Genomic DNA, 26,823 nt, shown 5'->3' with positions numbered 1-26,823 from the left:
AAAGATTTAATTTATTTATTTGAGAGAGAGAGAGCACAAGCAGGGGGAGCGGGAGAGGGAGAAACAGGCTTCCCGCGGAGCAGGGAGCCCGATGCGGGGCTCGATCCCAGGACCCCGGGACCATGACCTGAGCCGAAGGCAGACGCTTAACGACTGAGCCACCCAGGCGCCCCATCCCCGGGTGTCCTTGTATTTAGACTCTGGAGCCCCCTTAGGACGGCTTGATCCATGCTAGAGTGTCCTTGAACAGATCGCCTGCTCTCTTTGTGCTTCAACTTCCCCATCTGTGAAATGGCTTAACAATGGTACCTCTCTCGTAGGCTTCACGTTAGAACGGGGAGGGGGCACTTGGCAAATGCTATTTAAGAAGTTGTTAAGCAAATCATCTTTTTACAGGGGATTGAGGTCATCTTTCGAGGCTCTTTCCCTTTTCCCCTTGTCAAAAAACAAAATTCAATGGCATAAATTTGAAGATCTAATTGGCTTCATTAAGTGCTTCATAAATCGGGCAGCATCCCACCTAGAAAGTAGAAAGAGCTCCAGAAGTTGTTACACAATGGAAGGTTTTTACAGGGAGGAGGGTGGAGCAAGAAGCTGTTAACAGGAAAAGAAAGGACCGTTTCAGGCCAGGACATCTTTTTGGGTCCAAGGGACTGGGCCGGCAGAGTGTTTATCCAGCAGATGACATCACTAGTGCTGATGGGGAAATCTCAGGCTGACTCTTCAAAGGTCACGTTCCAGGCATAGGTCAAAAATGTAAGTAAGTCTCGGTTTACAGTCATGGGGAGCATTTGGGGCTTGGTTTTTCCTTTTTAACACCCTTGTCTCCAGGGCCTGGGAAGTCAGAGTCGATGAGAGCAGCGAGGAGAAAAGGACCCAGAGAGGGGACTGATTTGCTCAGGGACACACAGAAAGGCAAAATCTGAGCCAGACTCAGGTTCTAGTTCTGCCGTGATGTGGGACACAAAGGCAGAAGGAAATGTAGATAAAATTAAATACCTTCTAACCTGAAGCCTGACAAATACTTGAGGCAGGTGGAATATAACGTTCCTCCAGGAAACTCCCAACTGTCTTAACGTTAATGCTTTGCTAGAGGGAAAAACTACCTTAGCTTGACAATGGCAAGGCCTCCAGGATGCTGTGAGTCTTCTTCAGCATTGGAAAATCCTTTTGGAACTTCCCTTAGCTTCAGTTTCCCCAACCCAAAGTATATAATCAGTTGCCCTTCACAATCCTGGGGTAGCAGCTCTTTCTGCCCAGGGGTTCTGTCCCCATGCTTTAATAAAACCACCATTTTTGCATCAAAGACCCCTCAAGAATTCTTTCTTGGCAGTCGGCTCCGGACCCCACCAAACACACCAACATTCCACGACACATCACTGGGCACATATAAGTCCCAGAGTGTCAGAAGGCGGGAGCTTCTTTGTGCCCAGTTCCTCAGCATGCTTGTCAATACTTGCGGGGCCTCGGCAGGCACCTACCCAGCCCAGCAAGGGTGGGACACGGGCCCAGAAGTGCACAGGCCAGAGGGGATGTGCAAGTCCATCCAGAGCTCTATGAAAATGAAACCCCCAGAGGGCTCCCACCAGCTGCCTCTGTCTAGCAATAAAAAATAATACAGAAGGTAGAACTCATCAAACTCAACACCCAAAGAACAAAGAATCCAATCAAGAAATGGGCAGAAGACGTGAACAGGCATTTTTCCAAAGAAGACATCCAAATGGCCAACAGACACATGAAAAAGTGCTCAACATCGCTCGGCATCAGGGAAATCCAAATCAAAACCTCAATGAGATACCACCTCACACCAGTAAAAATGGCTAAAATTAATGAGTCAGGAAATGACAGATGTTGGCGGGGATGCAGAGAAAGGGGAACCCTCCTACACTGTTGGTGGGAATGCAAGCTGGTGCAGCCACTCTGGAAAACAGTATGGAGGTTCCTCAAAAAGTTGAAAATAGAGCTACCATATGATCCAGCAATTGCACTACTGGGTATTTACCCCAAAGATACAAAAGTAGGGATCCGAAAGGGTACGTGCACCCCGATGTTTATAGCAGCAATGTCCACAATAGCCAAACTGTGGAAAGAGCCAAGATGTCCATCGACAGATGAATGGATAAAGAAGAGGTAGTATATATATACAACGGAATATTATGCAGCCATCAAAAGGAATGAGATCTTGCCATTTGCAACAATGTGGATGGAACTGGAGGGTATTATGCTGAGCGAAATAAGTCAAACAGAGAAAGACATGTATCATATGACCTCACTGATATGAGGAATTCTTAATCTCAGGAAATAAACTGAGGGTTGCTGGAGTGGGGGGTGGGGTGGGAGGGATGGGGTGACTGGATAATAGACACTGGGGAGGGTATGTGCTCTGGTAAGCGCTGTGAATTGTGCAAGACTGTTGAATCTCAGATCTGTACCTCTGAAACAAATAATGCAATATATATTAAAAAAAAAAGAAGAAGGTAGCGGGAGGGGAAGAATGAAGGGGGGAAATCAGAGGGGTAGACGAACCATGAGAGACGATGGACTCTGAAAAACAAACTGAGGGTTCTAGAGGGGAGGGGGCTGGGAGGATGGGTTAGCCTGGTGACGGGTATTGAGGAGGGCATGTTCTGCATGGAGCACTGGGTATTATGCACAAACAATGAATCATGGAACACTACATCTCAAACTAATGATATAATGTATGGTGATTAACATAAAAAATTAAAAAAAATAATACAGAAGTCAAAAAAAATCCCTGAGATGTGGGAAGAACAGGGCCCTTCTCTGCCCGCCCTTCTCTGTGATGATTAATTTTGTATGTCAACTTGGCTGGGCCATGGTACCCAGATATTTGGTCAAACATTATTCTAGATCTTTCTGTGAAGGCTTTCCACACCCCCCCAGATGAGATTAACATTTCAATCAGTAGACTTTGAATAAAACAGAATACTCTTTATAACACAGGTGGGCCTTGTCCAATCAGTTGAAGGCCTTAATAGAAAAAACACTGCCCTCTCCTGAGGAAGAAGAAGGAAATCCACCAGCAGATGGCCTTCAGACTCAAGCTGCAACATCAACTTCTTTCTGGGTCTCCAGCCACACCCACATACCCCCGGCCCCGCAACGACCAACTGAATTTGGACTTGCTAGCCTTAACAACAGCACAAGCCAATTCCTGAATTGGATCTATACATCCCATTGTTTCTGTTCTCCGGAGAATCTTAACTACCACATCCACCCAGTAAGGGTCTTTCCTTGTCCTTAGGCCTGTTCCTGCCACATCTAGAGGTAGGCTGGTCAGGGGCCAGCAGGCTCCTTTTCTGGAGGAGAACAGGAAGGCAGGGAGAGAGAGGTGGGAAGTCACATAGCTTGTAGGTTGTCTGGCTAGGATCTAACTCCTCATGACCTGATCCCAAAGTCCAAGCTTTACTATTATTTTTAAAACATTTTATTTTGAAATAATTTAAAACCCTGAGAAAACGTGCAAGATGAGTATAAAGAAATCTCTTATGCCCTTCCCCCAGAATATTTTACCGCATTGGTTCCTCATTCTCTCCACATGGACATCTTATTGGTATTATTACAGTATTGCTATTTGAGTGCATGTTGCAGATATTATGCCCCTTTACGCTCTTATTTTTAAAGATTTCATTTATTTATTTGAGAGAGAGAATAAGAGAGAGAGAGAGAGCACAAGCTGGGGAGAGAGGCAGAGGGAGAAGCAGACTCCCCGCTGAGCGGGAACCCAGATGAGGAGCTTGATCCCAGGACCCCGGGATCACAACCTGAGCCAAAGGCAGAAACTTAACCAACTGAGCTACCCAGGTGCCCCATCTCTCTCTCTCTCTTTTTAAAATAGACTTTGTATTTTAAAGTAAAATTAAGCAGAAGGCCTAGAGATTTCCCAGAGACCCCCTGCCCTCCTATGCACAGCCTCCCCCCACTATCCACATCCCGTCCCCCCAGACTGGAACGTTTGTTACAACTGATGAACCCATAGTGACATGTCAAAATCACCCAGACCCCTTTCCTCCTAAATACTTCAATATGTATCCCCTAAGCACATGGATATCTTGTTACAGAAACACAGAGTAGTGATGTGATTTAGAATTTTAACCTTGATACAATGCTATCATTTCTTATAGCACATATAAGGAATAGATCTTTATATTCAATTTTTAATAGTTATTCTAATGCTGATCTTTATAGCCTCCTCCCCCCACCCCCACCCCCACCCGGCTCTAGGATCATATGTTTTCTGGAGTTGTCATGGGTCACAGACAGGGTCCCTGGGAAGCACTGGGGAAGGGATGGTGTCATTTTGGGGGAAAGTTCCCTGGGTCCTAATTATCTGTCTTCGAAGTATTTTGATGGTGCAAATTGAGTAGTTCCTGGTTTGTGGCCCATTTAGTCTGCTCCTAGGGAGGCCCTATTTTTTTTTTTTATTAAAGATTTTTATTTATTTATTTGAGACAGAGAGAATGAGAGACAGAGAGCATGAGAGGGAGGAGGGTCAGAGGGAGAAGCAGACTCCCCGCCGAGCAGGAAGCCCGATGCGGGACTCGATCCTGGGACTCCAGGATCATGACCTGAGCCGAAGGCAGTCGCTTAACCAACTGAGCCTCCCAGGCGCCCCCTAGGGACGCCCTATTTTATGACTAGCTCTTTAACTCTCTGGGGCTCAGGGCCTCCCGGCTGCCCCCTCGACCCTACCCTTTACAGGAGAATTGTGTCCACCTGATGGGTCAGCGTTGTCTCATGGCTGATATTATTTCATGGTCCCACCAACCCCAGTGCTATTCAGGGGACCATGATGTCTTCTATGGAAGGGGCCACTCGAGCTTCTTAGTGATGCTGGGTCTGCTCACTAGCCGATTCCTCAGCCTCGGTAAAGGTGCCTTCTCTGCTTTTCCATGGGAGATAATTCGGTGGCCCTTCTGGCCTTATGTGCCATATCCACCCCCTCAAGTCCACCTCTCTGACCTTTGAGCCCCATCTTCCCCCATCCTTCAGGCAATATTGTCCTTCAAAACTCACTCAGCACAGCTCTTAACCTTTCCCATTTTTCTAGAAGCTCTGCTAGCAGCAAGCTTGCACCTTCTGGGCTCCTGGACTGCGTATGAAGTCCTGAATCCAGGAGATACTTCCAAATCAATAAACTCTTCCTCATCCGGTCTTACACAGCAGCCCCTTGATCAAGCACCCTTGGGTCCACTCCCACTCATACCCACCTGGCTTTTGTTGGTACACGCCGGCTGGGTTGTCCGGCTATTTGGGGTACAGGTCCATCTTTTCCTTATTCGGCCCAGCATCCCTGGCTGGGTTCTTCTGGGACTTAGCCCTAGTCCTACTCACCAGGCAGGAGGGGAAGTGGGTGCGGGTCATGGGGCGGGGGATGATTTATAGAAGAGAGGCCTCTGCAGGGTCTCCTTGTAAGGGGGGAGGTGCTAGTTTTTAACGGGAGGGGTGCAGCTTGGAGGGTTCAGAGGAATCTGGGGACTCAAGATCTTTGGGGGCTCCACCCCTTATGTCCCCTGGCTGTGTGTCAGAGTCCCGTTCTTTCCCACGCAGGGTCCTGACCTTAGTTCGCAGATCTGATTACCCACTGGGGGGGGGGGGGGCTATCATCAAAATGATAGGCAATAGCAAGTGTTGGGGAGGATTCAGAGAAGCCCCACTCATTGCTGAGGTGGTGTGAGTGGTACAGTGCTATGGGACACATTAGGGTGGGTCGTCATGGCTAAATACAGACTTACCATATAAGCCAGCAATTCCACTCCTGGGTATATACACCCAAGAGAAATGAAAATATGTTTTTTGTTTTGTTTTAAGATTTTATTTATTTTTATTTGACACAGAGAGAGAGATAGTAAGAGAGAGAGCACAAGCAGGGGGAGCGGCAGGCAGAGGCAGAGGGAGAAGCAGGCTGCCTGCTGAGCAAGGAGCCTGATGCGGGGCTCGATCCCAGGACCCTGGGATCATGACCTGAGCCGAAGGCAGCCGCTCAACCGACTGAGCCACCCAGGCGCCCTGAAAATATGTTTGCATAAAATCATATACCAACGTTCACAGCAGCGTTCTTTCATAATGGCCATAAGTGGAAACAGTCCAAACACCCACCAATGGATGACTGGATAAACACAACGTGGTCTCTCCATACAGTGCAATATTGTCCAGTAATAAGAAGGGATGAAGCACGGAGGTAGAAGCTGCAACATGGATGCACCTTGAACACGTGATGCTGAGTGAAAGAAGCCGGACACAAAAGGACAAATATGGTGTGATCCCATTTGTACAAAGTGTCGATAACAGAGACAGAAAGCAGATCAGTGGTGGCCAGGGATTAGGGGGGAAGGGGTGGTAGGAATGCAGAGTGACTGCTAATGGGATTCAGGTTTCTTTTGGGGCTGATGAAAATGATCTGGAATTAGGATAATGGATGCCCCTTGTGACGGCTCACCTGGTGAATATCCTAAATATGAACTTTGTGACTATCCCCAAACCGCTGAGTTGTACACTTTAAAAAAGTCGAAATTCATAGTGTGTGAATTACATCTCAACCACAGTTTTTTTTTAATTAAAAATTAAATTGACAAATTAAAAAAAAACCATTGTGTGCATGCTGCATTTCTGGACTGGGTCCTCTTTCTCCTCTGCCTTCTGGCTGCAGGAGATGGAGCCTCTTTGTGTGTTACCAGGAAGGCCCCCTGGCTCTCTGCTTAGCTTGCAATTGCTGATTGATCACATTTAGATTTTCATTATTTTTTAGCCCGTGAGGCTCTGGCTTCCTGGTAAGTTTTTTTTTTGTTTTGTTTTCTGTTTTTAAGATTTTATTTATTTATTTGAGAGAGAGAAACAGAGACAGAGAGCATGAGCAGGAGGACCAGCAGAGGGAGAGGGAGAAGCAGACTCTTGGCTGAGCAGGGAGCCCGACATGGGGCTTGATCCCAGGACCCCGAGATCATGACCTGAGCTGAAGGCAGACCCTTAACCAACTGAACCACCCAGGCGCCCCCTCCCCCAGTAAGTTTTAATACTGGCTGGGGCTACTCCCTCCTTGGAGCTCTTTTTTTTTTTTTTTTTTTTTAATTTTCTGAACTTTCCTGGAAATGTGTATGTTTCCATAAGACCTTTAGTATCAGTTTGTCTAGTTCCGGGGAAAGTGCTTGTGGGCATTTTTGTATCTTTAGGATCATTAAATGTATAAATCAAGTTGGAACTGACGTCTATCTAAGGGTTTGGCTGTATCAGGAAGCCCTCAAAAGTGACAGTGGGGTACTATGTCCAAACCAGGGTAGCCATTGTCAGAGACCAAGGAGTTAGAGTAAAATAAATCTCCGCTGGGATCAGCCCCGCCCAGGTGACAGGTCCTCCTTACTCCTACCTACTGGGGCTACCCCATTTGGGGATAGTCACAAAGTTCATCTCACAATTCCCCTCATTCAAGAGTCATTTTAGGGGGGATTCAGGTCTAGAGTCCGTGTCATGAAGGTAGGAGTTACTGAAGTGAGACCCACCACCAGTTCCTCCCAGGACGAGCAAGACCAAGGCCAGGCCCCCACCTGCTGCTGGGTGCTTGGCGGGGCAGGTCTCTGCTGCCTGCAAGTGTCTGCCCTGAGCTCTTGGAACTGGCCAACCCCAAAGGTGTAACTTGGGGTCCTGAGAGTCCCACCCCCGGATATGCAGGCAGTCAGGGAGGTTGAGTCTAAGGAGACTTTATTAGCACCGTGTGCCCTCAGCGTCACAGGGGGGCACACAGGAGGTGCGAGCCGGCTCGGCGTCTGAGCCTCCCCCGCTGTAGTCCCAGGGGAAGCAGAGGACCTGCTCTCCGGCATGGTCTCCCTCCCAGAGAACAGCGCTAGAGAGGGGAGGGCTCCTCCTCAACCCCCCCATCCTGCATCCCTGCCCTGGGCTGTGTCCCCCAGTTCCTATGTGGAAACCCTCTTCCTGGTGTGATGGTACCAGGAGGTGTGGTCTTGGGGAGGCGATAAGGTCTTGAGGGTGGTGTCCTCGTGAATGGGATTCGCGCCCTCATAAGAAGAGGCCGGAGGGATGCAAGAGGTGTGCAGCCTGGAAGGGGCTCTCAGCAGACCCCGACGGTGCCTCCAGAGCTGCCAGAAATACACTGTGGTTGATAAGCCCCCGGGTCTGAGCTACTGTGTTACAGGACCTCGGCAGCACCCAGCCATGGGCCATGGAGAGTCAGGCTCGCTGAGACTCGCGGGGGCTGGGGGGTGGGGGATGCGTCGTGGCTCCTTCCCTTCTGTCTCCTCCGGCTCCTCCCTCGGGGCCCGACCGCCTGCTCACCCACCCAACAGACGTTCACTGTGCATCCGCGGGGGTGCTGTCCCCGAGGCCCGCCGTGGGCGCCGGGCGTCTGCTCCTCCCCGTGCCTGCCCTGTCACCCGAGTTCCGGCTGTGATCTCGATCGTGCTGAAGGCGGGGGACAAAAGGCATCTTCCCGCCGTGCTGGTGGCTAGCAAGCCCTGAGCCTCGCCTGTGGCCACTGGAGCCCACATTCTGGGTCTGGCCCCCCGCTTTGTGGGTGTGAGGGCCATCGGCTGCAGTCGCCTCCCGACTGCAGCCAATGAATCTGATTCGGCCGCGGTGCTCTAATCTTCAAACCCACAGTCCAGTTGCGGCCCCTGCCTTCCGCTCCTCCAGACCATCCAGGGATTTAGATGGAATCCCTTTCTGCTTACGATTCTTGGACTGTTTTGTTTTCCGTGCTGAGCCTTGACTACAAGGGACACTGCTGTTGGCCCAGAGGTCAGGAGTGCCTCTTGCAAGGACCCGGTGCATTTGCTCTGGGGGGCAGAGAGAAGCAGGCTGAGCACTGTTGTTTGGGCACTGGCTCACGTTCAGCCTCTGGGGATGGAGAATCCCACTGGCGATGTCCCAGCAGGTCAGGAGAGAAGACAAGAGTCCAGTAAAAAGTCAGGAAGGCAAACAGGGCATGGCCTCGAGATGTGCACACGGGGAGTGAGTACAACAGGAAGGGGGAAGAAAATAACAGGTATTCAGTCAGGCGTCCCACGGGAGGGACTGCAGGGTACGCGGGGCCCCACTCCCTCTGTCTGTGACAGACAACACTAGCCAGTCTGGGCGGGCTCCCCGGCCAGTGGCTGAGCTCAGGGAGCTCCTCAGCAGGATACGTGAGCTGGTGTGGACGGGCAGAGAAGTCAGGAAGGAGGAGGACGCTCTCAGCAGGGGCAGGATGCAGTGTGGGATGCACCAGTCTCTGTCTGAGAGCAGAGTCATGGCGGGGAGGCTGGAAAAGCAGGCTGCTGCCAGCCCATGGACCCTGGACTCTGATGCCTGGCCACAGGAGGGAGGGGAGTCTGCGAGGTGGCCAGTGCCCACCTGATACAAGGGGGCATCAGCGGGGCTGGCTACACAGAGCAGGAGGAGAGCGCGGAGTGGGGAGGCAGGGATATCAGATGGGAGGCTGGACGGAGAGGTTGGATCAATCTCTCATGCGCACACGTGCACACGCACACACACATCTGGTAGGTGACCCTGAGTCTCCTCATGCCGAGGGCTGGTGTCCCTCTGCCCATCTGGTACAAACATGGACTCTCTGGCCTTCACACATCAGCCTGGGGGAAAGTTATAGAAGAAGTGGGTTAGCCCTAACCTTCCTGGCGAAGCTGAGACCACAGGGACAGCCAGCACATGGGGCAGGGGGCACACGTGGGGCCATGGCTGGGCCTGCCCCTTTGGCTGGAGTCATGGCCCTCCCCTGAGCCCACTGCCCCCAATGAAGCATGCCCTGCTGCACCACGGTTCTCTTACCTTCACTGGCCATGGCTGGATGGGGGTGCCATCCCTGCCCATGCAGCACGGGACAGACATGTAGGCGGCGGCTTCCTTGGCCAGCAGGTCCCAGCGGGCATTGTGGCCGAGGTTGCCTGTCGGGTCAGCTGGATCCAGGATGATGGGCCTGCAATTGCCATTACAGTCAGGCTTATTCCTGGTAACATCGGGGCGTCCTCCTGAGAGACTGGTTGGACTAGTCTCCTCCCTCACCCAACACTCTGCCCTGGCCACTTCTCCCTTCTACATCCAGGGCAGACATCACTAATCAATCACTGTGTTCCTTTGGGCCACACCCCTTCAGCAGGTAGCTGGCATTGGTAACTCATCACGGTACCGGTCCTACCACTCTCCCTTCCTACATCTGTGGCAGATGGACCACCTCAGAGTCTTTTTCAACATACCATGCTAAGCGGCCATTACCCACGGACTGGAGATGCATCACGAATCTGTGAAAGCTTCTCTGCTTTCTCTGCACCATTTGAGAGGGAGGCAAGATCCCAAAGAATAAGACATGCTTACGTTACCTGGTGGGTTCACAAGTAGGGCTGCCAGATTTAACAAATACAAATAGAGGATGCCCCAGTTAAATTTGAGTTTTGGATAAACATAAGTATATCCCCAGTGCTGCATGGGACATACTTATCCTAAAAAGCAATTCACTGTTTATCTGAAATTCAAACTTGACTTGCAGCCTTGCACTTCATCTGGCAACCCTATTTATGAGGGACAAGGAAACGGACTGCCTGTCCCTCAGGTGCTAAGGAGGTCCCTGTTAGAAAGGAGCTCTTAGGAAGAGGATTTTGCTGTCTCTGGTCTGTGCCCTCCGGATGTGGGAGAGCGAGCAACCCCATCTCTGAGACTCTGTGATGGTGAGGGTGGGCCAGAACCTGGGCTGGTGAAGCTTCCAGTTCAGGAAGTCTCTGACAGTCTTGTCCTTGTTGTTGTAGTTGACAGTCCAGTAGACACAGAGCTGACGGTACTGACTGACCAGCTCTAGGATGGTGCGGAAGCCCTGGGCCATGTTGAATTGGGCGTCCTGGCTGCCCTGCTCCCAAGCATACACTGTCAGGAGTTCCAGCCCGTGCTGGGGGGCCGGGAGCCTTTCCCCTTGGGCATCTTGTTGCACTGGGGAATAAGGGGAAAGAGGATGTGTTGGTTCACACTGGCAATGAAGAGGCGCAGGAGGGACCCCTTCCAGAGCTGGCAAGCCCACCCCCAAATTCTACCGAGCACCTCCATGTGTCAGATGCCTGGCCATGCATTATCCCCTCAAATCCTGTGACCTAGCCCAGTTTTCCAGATAAGCCAACGAAGGTCCCATGGGCTGGGAAGTACCTCTCCTTCCGCTCCACCAACCTAGGGTTCTGGCCAGGGCTGGCCCTGCCCCCACCCAGGACCTCGCTGGGGCGGCCCTGTCCTCACGCCACACCTGCCGGTATCAGGGTTTCACCAGTCGGATGAGACTCTTCAGCTTGGTGGGCCAAGAGATGACGAAGTCCCACTGCAGCTCCGTGAAGCAGGTAGAGTGCTCGCCTGCGTGGTTGTAGCTGTGGATGAGGTCGACGTAGACTTGAGATGGGGGCCTGTAGCCGGGGACCAGCTGGCCTGGAGAAAGGGAGGGGGCCACCATCAGTTCATTCCCCAGAGTCCCGCTGGGGCCAACTGAGCAAGGACTTCCAGGATCTCCTACTTGGGCATTTCCCTAATGGCTGGGCTGGGACCCACTGGGGGAGTGGGGAGCCACAGGGTGATTTTAGCTGGAGCACAGACATGGCATGGCCCAGTGTTAAAATATCTTATGTTCCTTCCTGCCCCCTTTCAACCCTTCCGTTTGCCTATCATGAAGAAAGTCTCAGCTGGGAGCTAACTCATCTTGAACGGCTCTTGGCTGCTTGCTCATCCCTCTCTAACACAGGGAGAGCTTTGGTCTCAGAGCCTCCGGTAGGGAATAGGACCGTATGTGGTGAGCTGATGTCACCCTCTGGTTTCACTGCCCTTAAAGGCATTCCTTGATATTCAGACTCTTGCTTTCTGAAGAACGATGTAGATTCAGATACATTTCTGGATGAATCCCTTCCTTGTCACTTGTTTTCCCAACCTCGGGAACCAAATAAATTCAGATACAGGGGATGTCCTCACTCTGCAAACTCCCCTATGCAAACTCAGAACTGAATAGATACAAAGAGATCTGTGTGTGTTTTGTTTAGGGATTTATCCTCAGTGCCTGGAGAACGCTGGGCACATGCTCCGTGAATTTATTGAACTCATGGATCCTATGGGTCTGTGGCAGGTGGAGGAGAACCGCGCACAAATACTCAAAGCTGGGGCTGCACAGCGACGCCCCAATACCCACATCATCAAGGGATGACACTGGTGCTCGAGGCAGCCAAGTCCCTCACCCAAGGTCATCCATCATGTTGGTGCAACTGCTGAGACTAGGGCCCAGCCCAGAGCCACGGTGAGACCACGTAGCACTGCTGTGTGAATTAGACAAAGGTATCCTTTTCTCCACTTTGCAGGAGAATGGTGATGAACATACATGTGTACAAGGCCTATGCGGTGAACAGGTGTGCTCTGATTGTGCACCGCACAACCTCAAAAACTGTCCCTGGCAGCCTGGCCTCCGCTTTTCCCCCTCTCAGGACTATGCCTGGGTACCTCACCTAAGGCATTAAAGGCTGGCAGCATGTCAAAGTCCACGCTCTGATCCAGCATCATCTGGGACGTCAGGGAGAAACTCAGTACGCGGGAATTCTCCCACTTGGGGATCTCGAACTTCACCTCGAACTGCATCTCCTGCTGACATGCCTCCAACTGGGCTCAGATCTCTGAGATGATCTCAGCCCGCCTGTTCCCTTGCTCCGTGAACTGGCTGAAGCAGCTGAGGAACACCACTAGATCCGTATCCGAGCAGCCTTGCAGAGCTGTGCCTTTGGCTAAAGAGCCACCCTGGGGAGGACACAGAGGTGGCTTGACCCCTGAAGGACTCCTGCTAGAGTCTGTGGGTCAGGAACTTGCTGTGTGACCTTGGCAAGTCACCTAACCTCTCTGTTTTACCTCTTCAATATGGGGTTAATACATAGTATGATTATGAGAAAAAGAAATGTGCAAGACATAAGTTTAAACCCTTCAACAAATGTAAACTTTCTCATTCTATCAAGTTTGGGGGTTTGGGGGCTGGGAGAGATTTGAGGGATTTTTTTTTTCTTTTTGACTGGTGGTTCTCAAGCCTGTCTGCATCAGGAGAGTTTTTAAAAAATGACTGATGTCTGGCTCCTATGCCCCTGAGACTGTGATTTAATTGGCCTGGGAGGGGGACTGGGTATCAGTATAATTTTTTAAATGATTCTAAGTGAGGCCACGGTTGACAACCAGTGAACCAGGTTATCATCTTCAAGTGCTTTGGATGAGGAAGGTAAGGATCAGAGAGGGGAAGGTATTTGCCTGAGGTCACACAACAAATCACCAGGCCTGGGACTTTTCATTGGCTGACTCTATGCTGACAATCTTCTGGAGCTGACCTGGGTCTCACTTGTGACTTCAATTGTGGACAGAGGTTGTATCTGATGTGACTTTTTATACACCCCCAGCATCCCTCTACCTTCTGGGATCAGCATCCTGGTTTTCTTTGGGGGAATCACTCCTCCCCCACACTCAGGTCCATGTGCAGCTGACTCCATCATATGAGCCAGGCTTGGCCAGTCAGAGCATGATGTCTCCCTAGCCCCACGGATTAGTTTGGGGATGGGTATAAACCCGAGTCAGGCCAATGAGACTCAATCCCAAGACTTCTATTTGAACTTTAAGAAAACAGAATGCCTCTTTCTGGAAGTTTAGAGATGCCAAAGACCATCATATGGAAAGGGCCTGTCCAAAACAGAAAATGGCAGAGCCAAGAGCTGGGATGAAAAGCTGAGTCCTGATGACCCTGCATGGGCTCCTAGATCTAGCTGTACCTGATGGTAGATCTACTCCAGGGCTTTCCATTTGCATCAGCCAATATATTTCTTTTGTTCCACCTTTTGAGTTGGCTGTTACAAGCAACCAAAAGAGATGTGTTGGACATATCTGGGTCCTCTCTCTGCCATCCACTCACAACCACATTTTGGTTTCTCTTCTACACCTGGCCTTGTGCTGACTGTCATAAGGATGATAGAAGTGGGTCAGGCCTGGCCCTGGTCTGGGAAAGATCACCAGCCTGCAGGACCCTCCTTGCCCACAGCTCTCTGGGGATTTGCCTTGACCACCTTGAGCACTTTGATAGCAGAATTCTGGAAGCAGTTTTCCCTCAGGAATGAGCAAATGGTATCAACGGCCTTGTTCACCTGAGCCAAGAACTGGCGGTTGGGCTGGAGAAATTCACTGATGAACTTGTCGAGGCCCCCAGCTGGGGTTTGGTAAAGGAGAGCAGGCTATGGAAAGAATCCGGGTAGGGCCAGCTTGAGACAGGATTCCCTATGAATGCCCCGGCCCTGACTCTTGATATCCTAAGCGGATGAGACTCTCACGATCTCCATAACCTTTTTCTTTCTCAGCTGGTTGGTAGGTCTCTGGGGTAGCATCAGCAGGACCTGATTTCCAGTTCTGGTTCCACCACCAACACACAGCCTTGGTCTCCCCACTTTAAATGGGGGCAAGAACAAGGCCCATGCCTCACCAGATTGTATTATTAAGCACTGGTTATGAGATCCTGCTGAAAAATAGCAAATGCAATAAAATCATGTCCCTTTGGGAGCTGGCTATCATCTTAAGTGGGGTCCCCTAGAAGCAGAGCCCGTGATGGGGATTCCTGTGCATGGGTTAACTGGGGACAGTGCCTGCAGGAGAAGGGGGGTGACGGAAGTAGGGAGGGCCTGGGAAGGAGCTAAGTAAGGCTCCAGCTGGAAAAAGCTTTTTCCTGATCCCACAGGGAACGCTGGACTAAGAACTGCATCACAGAGCTGGTCTCGCCTTCAAACAAGGGTGGGCCTTTTGTACCCCATGTCACTCAAGCACTGGCTGGGGCCGAACAACCTGTGTCTCAGCTGTAAGCCATCAGCAGCAAACACTCCTAGCAGCTGAGGATGTGTGCACCAGCAGGGAAAGGCGATCTGGGAGTGGGCCCCAACAGCATCCGCCACCCCAGGGACTCCTCTCTTACCATCACATCCCAGGGCTGCACAGACGTCCCTTCTCCACTCTTACAGCAGGCCTGCATCCCCAGGACTGCTGCTTCCTGGGCCAACAGCTCCCAGCTGCCCTGGCCCACATTCCAGGTGGGGTCGGCAGGATCCAGGACCAGGGGCCTGGGAGCAGAGTGGATGGGCAGGCAGGTGAGGAAGGTGGGAATCAGTGAAGGAGCAGGGGTGTGGGAGGGACTAGGAAAGGGTGTGGGAGCTGGGGAGAAGGAGAAGAGTGTCAGGACCTTAGGGTTGGCCCAATCTCTCCCAAGCACAGTAGGGTTCCTGTCTGGCCGCCTCAGTCAGGAAGGTATTGGGTGGCCCCTTAATTTCAGAAATGATATTTTATTGTGTTAATGAAACTGGCCCTGGCTCCTTTGGGGGCTCCACGTGTCCATGCTTCCTCAGTAAAGAGTCCAGAAGGAAGCAGAGCGAGGAGTGGGGTTGGGGCACCCAGAGCCCACCCTGGACCCCTCCTGGACACAATGATGACTCCAGGGCGACAGTGGGGGAGGAGAAGGATGATGAAGGGAAGGCAATGGGGAAGTGGGTCTGCACCTCTTTTTCTGAAGTTGGCCAAGAAGGTGCATTCTGATATCCGGGTCCTCAAAGCCATAGTTGACCGTCCAGTAGACACAGAGCTGCTGGTGCTTCTGGACAAGCTCTAGGACGGTCTTCAGCCCTTCGGCCATTTTGAAAGACTCTTTCCCACAGCCTTGCTCCCAGGCGTATATGGTCAGGAGCTCCAGGGCATAGACGGGGGGCAGAGAGGCACAGGCTGGTTGCTGTCTTTTGTTCTGAGCTGCAACCTATGTCACCCAAAGCCAATCAAAGAATGAGTGGCTGTGAGCACCTACTATGTGCTAAGCATGGCCCTATGTACTTAGAGAGGGAGGGGAATAGACAAACAAAACCACAGAAAAAACAGAACCCTTCTCATTTTACAGGTGGATAAACTGAGGTCCGGGGTGGGGTAGTGACTTGTCCAAAGTCACACAGTGACCTGAGACTAAGAATCTCAGGCTTGATCCCCGCCTGGAGTCTCTCCTCAAAGGGCGTACAGGATTGGGGGCTGCAATATATTCAAGCTTGGTATGCCGACATCCGTCGCAACAGTGACGTCAGCAGCAGTGGGTGCTCAGTAGATGTTTGTTGAATGAGTACATGATTGCGAGTGCATTCAGATTAGCGTTTAGTGGGGGCGCTCTGGAGGGTGTTATTTAGTACAATTTACGCAGAGGACAGTGATGGCGGAACAGCATAAGCTAGGGCTGGGGGCGGCCAAGAACAGGGAAAGCATTAGCAGTGTGAGGATGGAAGGCACACTGATGAGCTAGAGAGGGATGGTGAACCCCACCCACAAGAAATGAACACTCGGCGCCTGATGGAGAAAAGATTTTCTCTCAGCTAGAGGCTTCGGGTCTGGGCAGGAAGTGGAGGATGGAGGAGGTGGTCCTTCTACTTGGGATGGCCAATAAGAAGCGAAGGAAGGGAGAGGTCTGCCTAAGAGAGGAGCTGATTGGCTGGGGCAGTTGCCATGACAGCAGCTACTTCCTGCTAGGGAGAAGCTAGGGGGTATGGAGGCCTCACCTGACCATACCAGTGCTTCACTAGCAGGATCAGGTTTTTCAGCTTGGTTGGGCGATTGTTCACGAAGTTCCTCCGCAGCTCTGAGAAGCAGGCCGCGTGCTCGCCCCGCTGGCAGCCGCTGTTGAGGAGAGTCGAGTAGACCTGGGGCGCAGGTTTGGCGCCGGGGCAGAGTTGCCCTGTGGAAATTTGAAATACTCTGAGCACAGAGCTCTAACGAAGACATCTGCATGTCCCAACCCAGCCACTCACCAGCCTTTATTAATATTTGAACGTTAATTACATAGCACTGCAATCAATAATACACAATCTACAACGTAGAATAGCAATCGGAACTTTTTTTTTTTTAAGCACCAAATATGTGCTGGGTGCTTTTCAGTAATTTTCACTCATCCACCCAAAAACTCTGCAAGGTGGGTGATCTTGACCCCAGACAAGCTATGTAGCATAGCGGTTAAGGGAATTAGCCTCCAAGGCACAGGCTGGAGGCAGCCCCCACCCAAAGCATCAAAGACGGGCAGGAGGGTCACATCCATCCAGCTTTCTAGGGCCGTGGACACCAGCTGGAACTGCAAAGCCCCGGGTCCGGTCCGCTCAGGAAACTTGAGGCTCAGGCCGGGGACTGGGTCCTGCCACCGGGATTCCAGCTGTGCCCGCATCTCATTAAGGATCTCTGGGCGGCGAGCCCTTTGGTCCTTATAGTCATTGAAGCAGTTGAGGAAAATGACGAGTTCGGCATCACAGCCACCCCTCAGGTCTGTGCCCCGGCCAAACGAGCCCCCCTGCAGAGGAAGGACCATCTCAGACCCGCAAGTGTCCCTGAGCTCAGGAGTCAGACTCTGACCCCAACTGCTGCCCTCCCCCGCCCCCCCCATCTGCAGCCCAGACACTACTGGGCATCTCACTGATGCTGGGTCCGGGGGCACCTTGACAGAGGCAGTGATCTCTGACTCTTAGAAGCCTGGCAGAGTCTGACTATATCTGTCTGCACCTGCCCTCTGACCCCCGGGGCCCTGCACAAAGTCAGACCAGCGTGCAACAACAGATAACGGGGGATGCAGTGAAGGGGGGTCAGGGATTAAAGATTTTAGCCCAACATCTGCAGCACCTACTGATTGCACATCTGGACCACAGGTTGCAAATTGAGGTCCCAGGGCCAGATGGGGCCTGCAGAAGTGCTCTGTTGGCCTCTTTCAATCAATCAACCAACCAATCAATCCATTCATTCATTCATTCATTCATTCAACACATTTATGAGTACTCACATGTACCAAGATACGGGAGTACATAAAAGGTACCTGCTCTCCTGGAACTTATATTCTAGCAAGGGGAGAGGAGTGAGGGACAGTCAGCAGACAAAAGCCCTCGGAAAGTGCTGTGTGGAGGCACGTCAATCAGGAAGGGGACCGGGGATGGAAGGGAGGTTGCAGTTGTAAATTGAGCAGTCAGGCCTCCATGAGAAGGGGACTTGGGTCCCAGACTTAAAGGAGGGGAGGGAGCCAAGTGGATGGGGGAAGAGCCTTCCAGAAAGAGACACCAGCCAGTACGGACTGTGCCTGGTGAGTTCAAGAAGCAGCCAGGAGGCCAGTATGGAGTAAGTGAAGGTCAGAGAAAGACCAGGAGCAGATCCTACGGGCCTTGAGGCCATTGTCCTCGGTGAAACCACAGAGGATTTTGAGCAGAGGACGGAAGTGGTCTGATTATGGTAATAGCGGCTTAAAAAACTATCATTAAAATTTTTTTAAAAGCTGGCACTCAGATATATACCTGGGAGGGCAGCACACGCCCCTTCCATGGATGTCCACTTGCCCTGCCGGCCCCCCGCTCCTTTCCCTCCTCACGCGGTGCCCTAGGAAGTGCCCATCGGTGTCTCCACGCACCGACTCACCGTGCTGACTCTGGAGGCCTTGTAGACACAGTTCTCACGAAGGCAACCCAAGATGACATCGATGGCCTTGCCGATCTGCTTCTGGAACTGGGGGTTTGGTTTCAGGTGGTTCTGGATGAAGCGGTCCAGGTCCTTGCCGGCGATCTGAGACAGATCCAAGGCCGTCCCCAGCGTGGAAGGGGTGATGCAGGCAGCCCCCGAGGGGCCGGAAGCTGGGCCCGACGGCTGCCTGCTCCCTGCCCCTGGGCGCACAGCATGGAGACTGCTGCTCTTCTCAGGGGTCCTCTGGGCACAGTCTCGCTGGATGGGGTGGCCTAAACCTGAGCTCCCAGCACGTGGAAGGCCCTGGAAGTGTGTAGGAAGGAGTTGTCTTACAGGCATAGAAGTTTCTCCATCCCTTCTCTCGCCAGCCCCCTCCCAATGGACAGTCAGGGTGACTGAGACTAGGAGCGGGGAAGAGGGAGGGCCACCGTAGCCCATATGGTGCCTTTGTGCAGATCAGAAAAGGGTGCCCTTACAGACGGGATCCATTCTAGAAAGGGCCCCTGTGCTGGGTGGACACGGTGTGGTAAGCGGACAGTAACCCCGCGAGCACAGAGGTGTTCCTCCAAGCAGGCTCAGCTTGGTGAGCAGGTTGTTTGCATGCCTGCAGCCCCCACTCCGCAACTCTGTCCCACACCCCACGGCCCCAGCGCCCGCTAGGTGCTCAGCAAACACTGAGCATGTGAATTAGGCGCTGCTTTACACCTAACAAGGATCCCCGAAGCCCCTCACTCACGGGCCCCTCCCAGGGCTGCACAGCGCCCCCTGCCGCCTGCAGAAAGCACGAGCGCTCATAGCAGGACCCTGCCTCCCGGGCCAGTAGATCCCAGCGCCACGCTGCTCCGTCCCCCACATCCCACGTGGGGTCAGCCGGGTCCAGGATCACAGGCCTGCAAATCCAGAGGGACAGGAAGGTTCTGGTTGGTACGACGGTTAAGATCAGGGGCTCTGAGGTCAAGCAGACCTGGTTCCAATCCCGGTTCTTCTACTTTCTAGCTGTGTGACCCGGGGTAGATAACTTATCTCCTCTGAGCCTGTTTCCTTTTGTGCAAAATGGGGATGACAACAGTGCCTGCTTTCGTGGGCTGTTGTGGAGATTAAATTGGATCAATGGTCCTCAACTCTGGCTGCACATTAGAATTATAAGATACGAGGATCTATCCCCAGGGGCTCAAGACTTACGGCCATGGCTTAGCTATCTTATTCCTACGTGTGTATCCAACGGTGCACGCACACAGAGGTGCATGTACAAGACGGTTCCTAACAGCCTTCTTGTAACAGTCCCGGGGCAGAAACAACCAAATGTCCATCATCAGCACAATGGGAAGCATACTGTGATAAATTCACACCATGGAACACTATTCAGCCGCAAAAACAATAAGCAACAATAACCAAGTACACACAATGATCCAGAAGGATCTCAAACATTTAATGTTGAGAAGATGTCAAACACAAAAGTACATGCCGTGTGATTCCCTTTCAGTAAGATTTTAAAACAGACAGGATTGGAAGGGTAACAGAAGGGGTCACCTCTGGGATGTCCCTGATCGGGAGAGAGAAAGGGGAAGCTCCTGAGGTGCTGGAAATATTCTCCCTTGATCTGGTGGTGGTTTCTTTTCTTTTCTTTTCTTTTTTAAGATTTTATTTATTTGACAGAGAGAGACAGCGAGAGAGAGAACACAAGCAGGCTCTCCGCTGAGCAGGGAGCCCGATGCGGGGCTCGATCCCAGGACCCTGAGATCATGACCTGAGCCGAAGGCAGACGCTTAACCCAATATGCCACCCAGGTGCCCCTGGTGGTGGTTTCACGGGGACGTTCACTTTATAGAACGTCATCAAAATGTGCCCTTTGGATAGGTATGCTGTGTGTCGCTAAAATGTCCACACGTACGATATGTTCACACAAGAAAAATCTTTTTAAAAACTGCCCCAAGAGGGGCGCCTGGGTGGCTCAGTGGGTTAAGCGTCTGCCTTCAGCTCAAGTCATGATCTCGGGGTCCTGGGATCGAGCCCCACATCAGGCTCCCTGCTCAGCAGGGAGTCTGCTTCTCCCTCTCCCTCTGCCCCTGCACCCCACTTGTGCTCTCTCTCTCAAATAAATCAATAAAATCTTAAAAACAAAAACTGCCCCAAGTGATTGTAATTTCCCTCTGGGGCTGAATCCACGGAATGAGGAAGCCACGTGCAGTGCCTGGCTTTGGCCCCCATGCAGGCCCACCCAGTTTTATCATTGTTAATTATCTCCCGAGGCCCAAGCCCAGGAGAGTGGGTAGGGGGTGTGGGGAGGTACCTGGGTCTCTCAAGCTGTTGCCTCAAGAACTGGCTGACCGTAGCCTCCTCGAAGCCATAGTTGAGGGTCCAGAAAACACACAGGTGCTGATGCTGCTGGATCAGGCCCAGGACGGTCCGGAGGCCTTGGGCCAGGCTGAAGGCATCCTTCCCACAGCCCTGCTCCCAGGTGAATATCGTCAGCAGCTCCAGGGCATAGGCCGGAGGCAGCATCTCCCTCCTCTCCTCCTCCTGGCACACCTGTAAGAGGGTAAAGGGAGGGGAAGGAGAGAGCTCTCTGCAGAACTTTGCTGGATCTCTCAGTCTCTGGGGCGCGGACCCCACAGGCTGAAGCCTGGGACGAGATGCTGTGTTCTAGAAGCAACCTGATCTTTCTCATCTGCCCTCACTCCTGGAGCTTCAGCCAAGTTGTGGGCTCATATGAGATCCAAGCTCCTGGGACTGGGGAGCAGTCAGAGAGAGGCCAGTGGGTATTATGAAACTGTTACTGATCCCCCAAAGGAAAGCATGGCAGAACTTGCCCAGGGTCAGAGGGCAAGTCAGTGGCTGAGCAAGAACAGGAATCCAGGACCTCTTCATCCTAGACTTGCTTTATGATGAGTGGTCCAACAGAAGGACCAAGCCATGTGCCCTGAGATTTTGCGGGGCCTGATCTCTCATTTCTAGGCACAAGCTGGGCACCCCTCCCTCAATACACAAGAGCCTATCCACAAACATGAATATTTCGGAGGGAGGGTGTTATTCCTGAGGCTGGGACGGGAGGTGTACAAACTCCACATTACTTCATACCATACATAAAATATTCCAAGTAGTTTCAAAGCCCTAACACCACAGGAAAAGAAAAATCTTAAAACCTTTTGAAAGGAAACACAGAAGAATAATTTTTAGAAAGTCAGGATAGGCAAAGCCTTCTTACACAAGATGCACAAAGCACAAATCACATAAGAAAAAGATGAATGCACCTGATTACATTAAAATTCAAACATTATCTGTGACAAAAGACCTATGAACAAAGTGAAAGTACAAGCCTCGGACTAGGAGAATAGATTTGCATTATATCAACTCCCTAAGAATTAGCACCCAGACTATATAAAGAGCTCCAACAAACCAACAACAAGAAGACAGCTAACGCAGTAGAAAATAATAAACAAATGATATGAACAGGCAAGTCCCATAAAGAGACACATGAATGGCTGCGAAGCCTAAGAAAATATTCTCGCTGTCATGAAATCACAAATTCCATCACGAGTGCCTGGAACAAGGACCCTTGGTGGTGGCCTCACCTGACTGTACCAATGCTTCACCAGCAGGATCAGGTTCTTCACCTTTGCCGAGCGAACATTCACAAAGTTCCTCCGCAGTTCTGAGAAGCAGGCGGAGTGCTCGCCGCCCTGGCAGCCACTTTTGAGAAGCGTCGAGTAGACCTGGGGCACAGGTTTGACATTGGAACTGAGCTGCCCTGGGGGTGTGAAGTGCCTGAAGTCAGGAAGGGTTCTGAGGCACAGGATGGAGAAACTGGGGGGAATTTGGCGGCAGGGGGCAGAATCCACTAACATGGGGGGTTTGGAGGATGAGGAAGAGAGCCTGGAGCTTCTTAGGAGGCAGAGAGGAAAGCTCGAGACCAGAAGGAAAGGTCCCTTCCTTCCAAACCCAGGGCCAGGCTGAAGAAGAGCAGCCGTATTCCAAGGTGGCTAAACAGAAATGATGCTTCGAGCTGAGTCAGGAGTACTTAGAATGTGGCAGTTCTGCCCTCCCCGAGGCTCCCTCAGGCGGCACCAGAATACCACCATACATACCTTTAATTAATCGGTGCCATAGGGAAAGGAAACGAAGCTGGAGAAGTAAAAGGCAAAAGGTCCTGATGCCTTAGCAGTGATAGCTAATATTGTTTGAGTGCTCACGACACTCCAGGCAGGCACTGGGCTGAGAGTTTCACGTGAGTCCCCCATAGCCCCACCAAAACCTGATCAGGCAAATATTCCTCACCTCATTTCACAGCTGAGGATCCCAAGGCACAGAGAAGAAACTCAGTACTCTTCCTAAGGTTACATAGCTGACAAGTGATGGAGATAGGATTGGAACCTAAAGCTGGCTGACTTTATGGTCTGTGCCTTTCCCTCCACCACTTCCTGTGGGCCTGGCCTGGGAAAAGTAAGCCCTCTCCATAACTGCCCAGGTTCCTGACACCGCTTACTTGCTGTGTGACTTTGGGCGAGTTACTATCCGTCTCTGTGCCTCAGCGTCCCTCTTGGTAAAAAGGAAGATACAACAGTACAGTTCTCACAGGTTTGTTTGGAGGGATTAATGAGATAAAACGTCAGGAGCTTGGAACAGTGAAGCATTTAATAAGGAGTAGCTATTATGATTAATGTTTGCATACCCAGAGGGTGGGTGTACCAGATGGGGAGAGTGTGGCTGTCTTCCAGGACCTCATAACTGGATAAACTCAAGAGACTTATCTCCCAGGGCATCATGGTTAATAATAATAATAATAATAATAATAATAATAATAATAGTGGAGAATAATAATAAGAAGAAGAAGAAGAAGAAGAGCAAGCACTCATATAGCCCCATCATGCGCCAGGCACCTTTCAAAATTCATCACATACCTTAACGCATACAGCCTTTCCAAAAACTCCGTAAGATGGATAACTAGGGTCCCATTATTATTAACCTCATTTTACAAATGTGGGCACAGGGGCACCTTATTATATTAAATCAAGGATGGATATATTATGAAGGGGAATGCAAAGATCACATTAATGGTTTTAAGATAAAAGACAAGACTTTGCAGAATTCTGGCCTTGTCCCCAGACCCCTGCTGCCGGGTGCATGCCCCTTTGCTTTCTCCTTTGGGGTATTTATGGAAGGGCTGAGCAGCACTGTTTTGGCAGTGGCTGAAGGAAAGTCTCCCCAGTTGCTTGAGCGAGGGCCGAGCATCTGGACAGCAAGACTACCGATCCAGGAGGAACTGGGCTTTCTTGGCCCAGACTCAGTATGTTCAGTGAGGAAATTGGAGCCCAGAGAGAGTTGCCCAGGCCACACAAAAGGTCAGGGCAGGAAGCTCTGTCTTACTCCTAATGCTCTTGCCCCCAAGCCTGGAATGGGCCAGGCACCCCTCACCCAGAGCATCAAAGGCTGGCACCAAGCTAACATCCATCCAGTTTTCAAGGTCCATGGACGCCAGGCGGAACTGTAGGACCCTGGGCCTGTCCTGCCGAGGAAACTCAAAGCTCAGACGGCGGATGGGTTTCTGACACCAGGATTGTATACAGCAGGGTCCGCAGCTCGTTGAGGATCTCTGCCCGGTGAACACCCTCGTCCTCGTAGCAGGACCTGAAGCAGTCAAGGAAGATGACAAGTTCAGAATCACAGCCACCCCTCAGCACTGTGCCCCGGCCGGCGGAGCCTCCCTGCAGAGAAAGGGGAGACCATGGGCACACAGCTCCTGGTATTTGGCGCCATGCAGAAATGCAGGTCGAGCACAGCCAGCTATGAGTTTTCGAGAAAAGCCATTTTCATTTGTGAATCCGTGATTTCTAAATGTTGGCAACCAACTTTGAACATTTTCGTGAGTTTAAAATTTTTTAATTTTTTTTTTTTTTTAACTGTGGGTGAAACAAACTCTGGTTTGCAGAACACGTTTGTGACCTTTGCCTGGGATTCAGTCCAGAGCTACGATATGACTTGCTGAATGTTCGGGACTTTTCTGACAGGTGTTTCTTTCTGCAAAGCTGCGGGCCGAGGACTTGGGAAGGAAACTCACACACGATCAGTCTCTCCTCTGTGCCTGCAGTTCTGTCAAATGTCTGCCAACCTGTAAAATCTCACTTCCAGGCAATACCCCTGATGTGGTTTACTTGTGGTTACACGAGGCAGTGAGGCTGAGGGTGGTGAAGTGAGTAACACAGCCAGGAAAAGACAAGAACCAGGGTTAGCCCTCCAGGGCACCTCCCCCACCAAGCTGGGATCGCCAATTACCCCAGTGGTATCCCAGTTCCTTTGCAGCGCGCTCCTCACATCGGGGGCTGCCAACCAAGGGGGAACGGGGCAGAGCAAAGAGGACTATTGTAGACTGAGCACTTTTGCACACGATCATCTCAGCGAAGCTCCCAACAAGCCTGGGAGAAAGGTGCCGTCATTGCTCTAACTTTACAAAGGAGGAAACGGGGAAACGAAAGTGCAGGGAAGTTTGCTTACCAGCGCCCTGCCCAGAGGCAGCACCAAGTGCTTTGAATTCAGGAAGTCAGTTCCGGAGGTTGGGAGGTGGGGCCCCAAGCCTACATTCTTCCTGCACCCCCTCCCCCATAGATTAATTCACTAAAAATATATATTTTTTTTTAGTGTCTAAACCTACCACAAAAGAAGAGAGGGTTGTAAAGAGACTTTTGCCACATTTGCTCTAGTTATTCGACCTCTGTTTTCCTCCTTATGTGATTTGAAAAGAAATTCCAGCCACTGTGTCATTTCATCTGCATACGCTTTCATGGGCATCTCGAACATGGTGATCCCCAGTGAAGGGTGGTGACGTTTGTCCCAGGGGACATTTGGCAATGCCGAGAGACAATTTTTGGTGGTCCTAACTGGAGCAGGGGAGCCCCTTCATGTTGGCCCCGGGCGTGGGGGTTCTTCTGACAGGACTGCAGAGGCCTGCCACCCCTTCCTTGCTTTCTGGTCCACCTAGAAGCCCCAGGCTCATCTTGCACATCTTATTCCAGCCCTGGAATCAGCCATTCTTCCAAGGAGCCCTTTCTGCAGGGAGCAGCATCTCAAGACTGGAAAGGTAGCCCCTAGCCCTACCCACTTCACCATTGTCTCCTTCAAAGCCTGGAATGATCAGAAGGCCATAAGCTACATTCAACCACGAGAGCTGTTTCCAGGTTTTCCAGGGAAGCAAAGGATGCCACAGCTTTAAAGATTCTTAAATTCTTGCTCCAAAGAAATTCTTCCTGTCCACCTCCAAGGGCAGAAATCTGCCTCCACATTTCATAGGCTGCAAGTCTCTCCTTCTCCTTCCCCTTTCCTACCTCCCAAGCTAAGACTCAGCCCTAGGAAACCACTAGCTGCTCTGGGGTCATCCCCTGCTCATCCCTTCCCTGACAAGCTCCAAGTCCCCTCTACCCCAGCCAGCTTCCCTCGCTGCATCCCTGGAGCCCCTGAGTTTGCGCTAAGAGGATATAGTAGGTGTCGCCCGTCTCCCTGAGTCTGTGGGCAACCTGAGGTCACAGTGGCAGTGAAGCATTTAAGTGACAAAAAGTGGCCTGGGCAGGGCTCACCCGCACCCAGTCCCAGTTTCCCAAGTCATAAGACAGGGACAAGAATCCCTACCTCACTGAATATGGGGATTAAGAAGGATGATTCATTTAACGAGACCATGTTTATTGTTATTGGGTAGTTTCTCAGTCAATTAGGCTATTAGGGCTATTATAGAATGCTCTGTATGTATGTTTCTGCACCCTGAGGGTCAGGCATGGTGTGAGGACTGGAGTCTGTCTGGACCCGGTAAAGGACTGAGGGAGTCAATGAAAGAACCAGTGAGAGGCCGCCCACAGAAGCGGAGATGCAAGAAATCAGACCACTTGGCTTTGAATCTTGGCTGGATTTCTTACAAGCTTGGACACATTATTTCGTCTCTGTGCCTCAGTTTCCCATGTGTCAGGTGGGGTTAGTTGTCCCTACCCGGCCCGGCTGTGGTGTGCAGTCTATTTTCAGGGCACTTCGAACAGCCCTGGCGCATAGCAAGTGCGCTGCATGAAAAGAGCGGATAGAAACCGTCGTGGTCCGCAAAGCCCGTGGTAATGCGCCGGCATCCTCCGAGGACTGTCCCTGTTTCTAGGTGTCCCCCCTTCCCGCGGCGCCCACCTTGGCGATTTTCAGCACCCTCCAAGGCTGCGCAGCCGCGCGGCCCCCGGCCTCACGCAGGGAGGCTGCCAGGGCGCCCAGGGCGCGCCGCGCAGCCGCCAGGAACTCGGGGGACGGCTGCAGGCTGCGGGCCACCAGGCTGTCGAGGCCGGCGGCGGGGGTGAGGCACACGTCCAT

At 51.6% G+C, this 26,823-nt stretch overlaps 1 protein-coding gene and 1 long non-coding RNA gene across 2 annotated transcripts; one reads left to right on the top strand and one right to left on the bottom strand.

Moving 5' to 3' along the window:
- Window positions 1-113: 113 nt before the first annotated feature.
- LOC118018491 lies at window positions 114-13,277 on the top strand. The gene is made up of 2 exons (XR_004681420.1): window positions 114-756; window positions 12,027-13,277. It is a non-coding gene; the product is annotated as an uncharacterized LOC118018491 (long non-coding RNA).
- On the bottom strand, window positions 8,813-26,823 carry OAS3 (2'-5'-oligoadenylate synthetase 3). The gene is given in 17 exon segments (XM_035017045.1): window positions 8,813-9,943; window positions 10,707-10,905; window positions 10,908-10,944; window positions 11,249-11,424; window positions 12,483-12,768; window positions 14,058-14,231; window positions 14,960-15,104; window positions 15,537-15,787; window positions 16,569-16,744; window positions 17,065-17,347; window positions 18,454-18,798; window positions 19,232-19,385; window positions 20,786-21,024; window positions 22,068-22,243; window positions 23,908-24,055; window positions 24,057-24,197; window positions 26,647-26,823. Coding segments are annotated over 17 exon segments (3,321 nt in total). The 3' UTR covers window positions 8,813-9,729.

This window comes from Mirounga leonina, unplaced genomic scaffold (assembly GCF_011800145.1).
Source record: "Mirounga leonina isolate KUSES-001 unplaced genomic scaffold, KU_Mleo_1.0 Mir_171, whole genome shotgun sequence".
In the NCBI taxonomy this organism is placed as follows: Eukaryota; Metazoa; Chordata; class Mammalia; order Carnivora; family Phocidae; genus Mirounga; species Mirounga leonina.
This window is presented reverse-complemented; position numbering and strand designations above follow the sequence as displayed.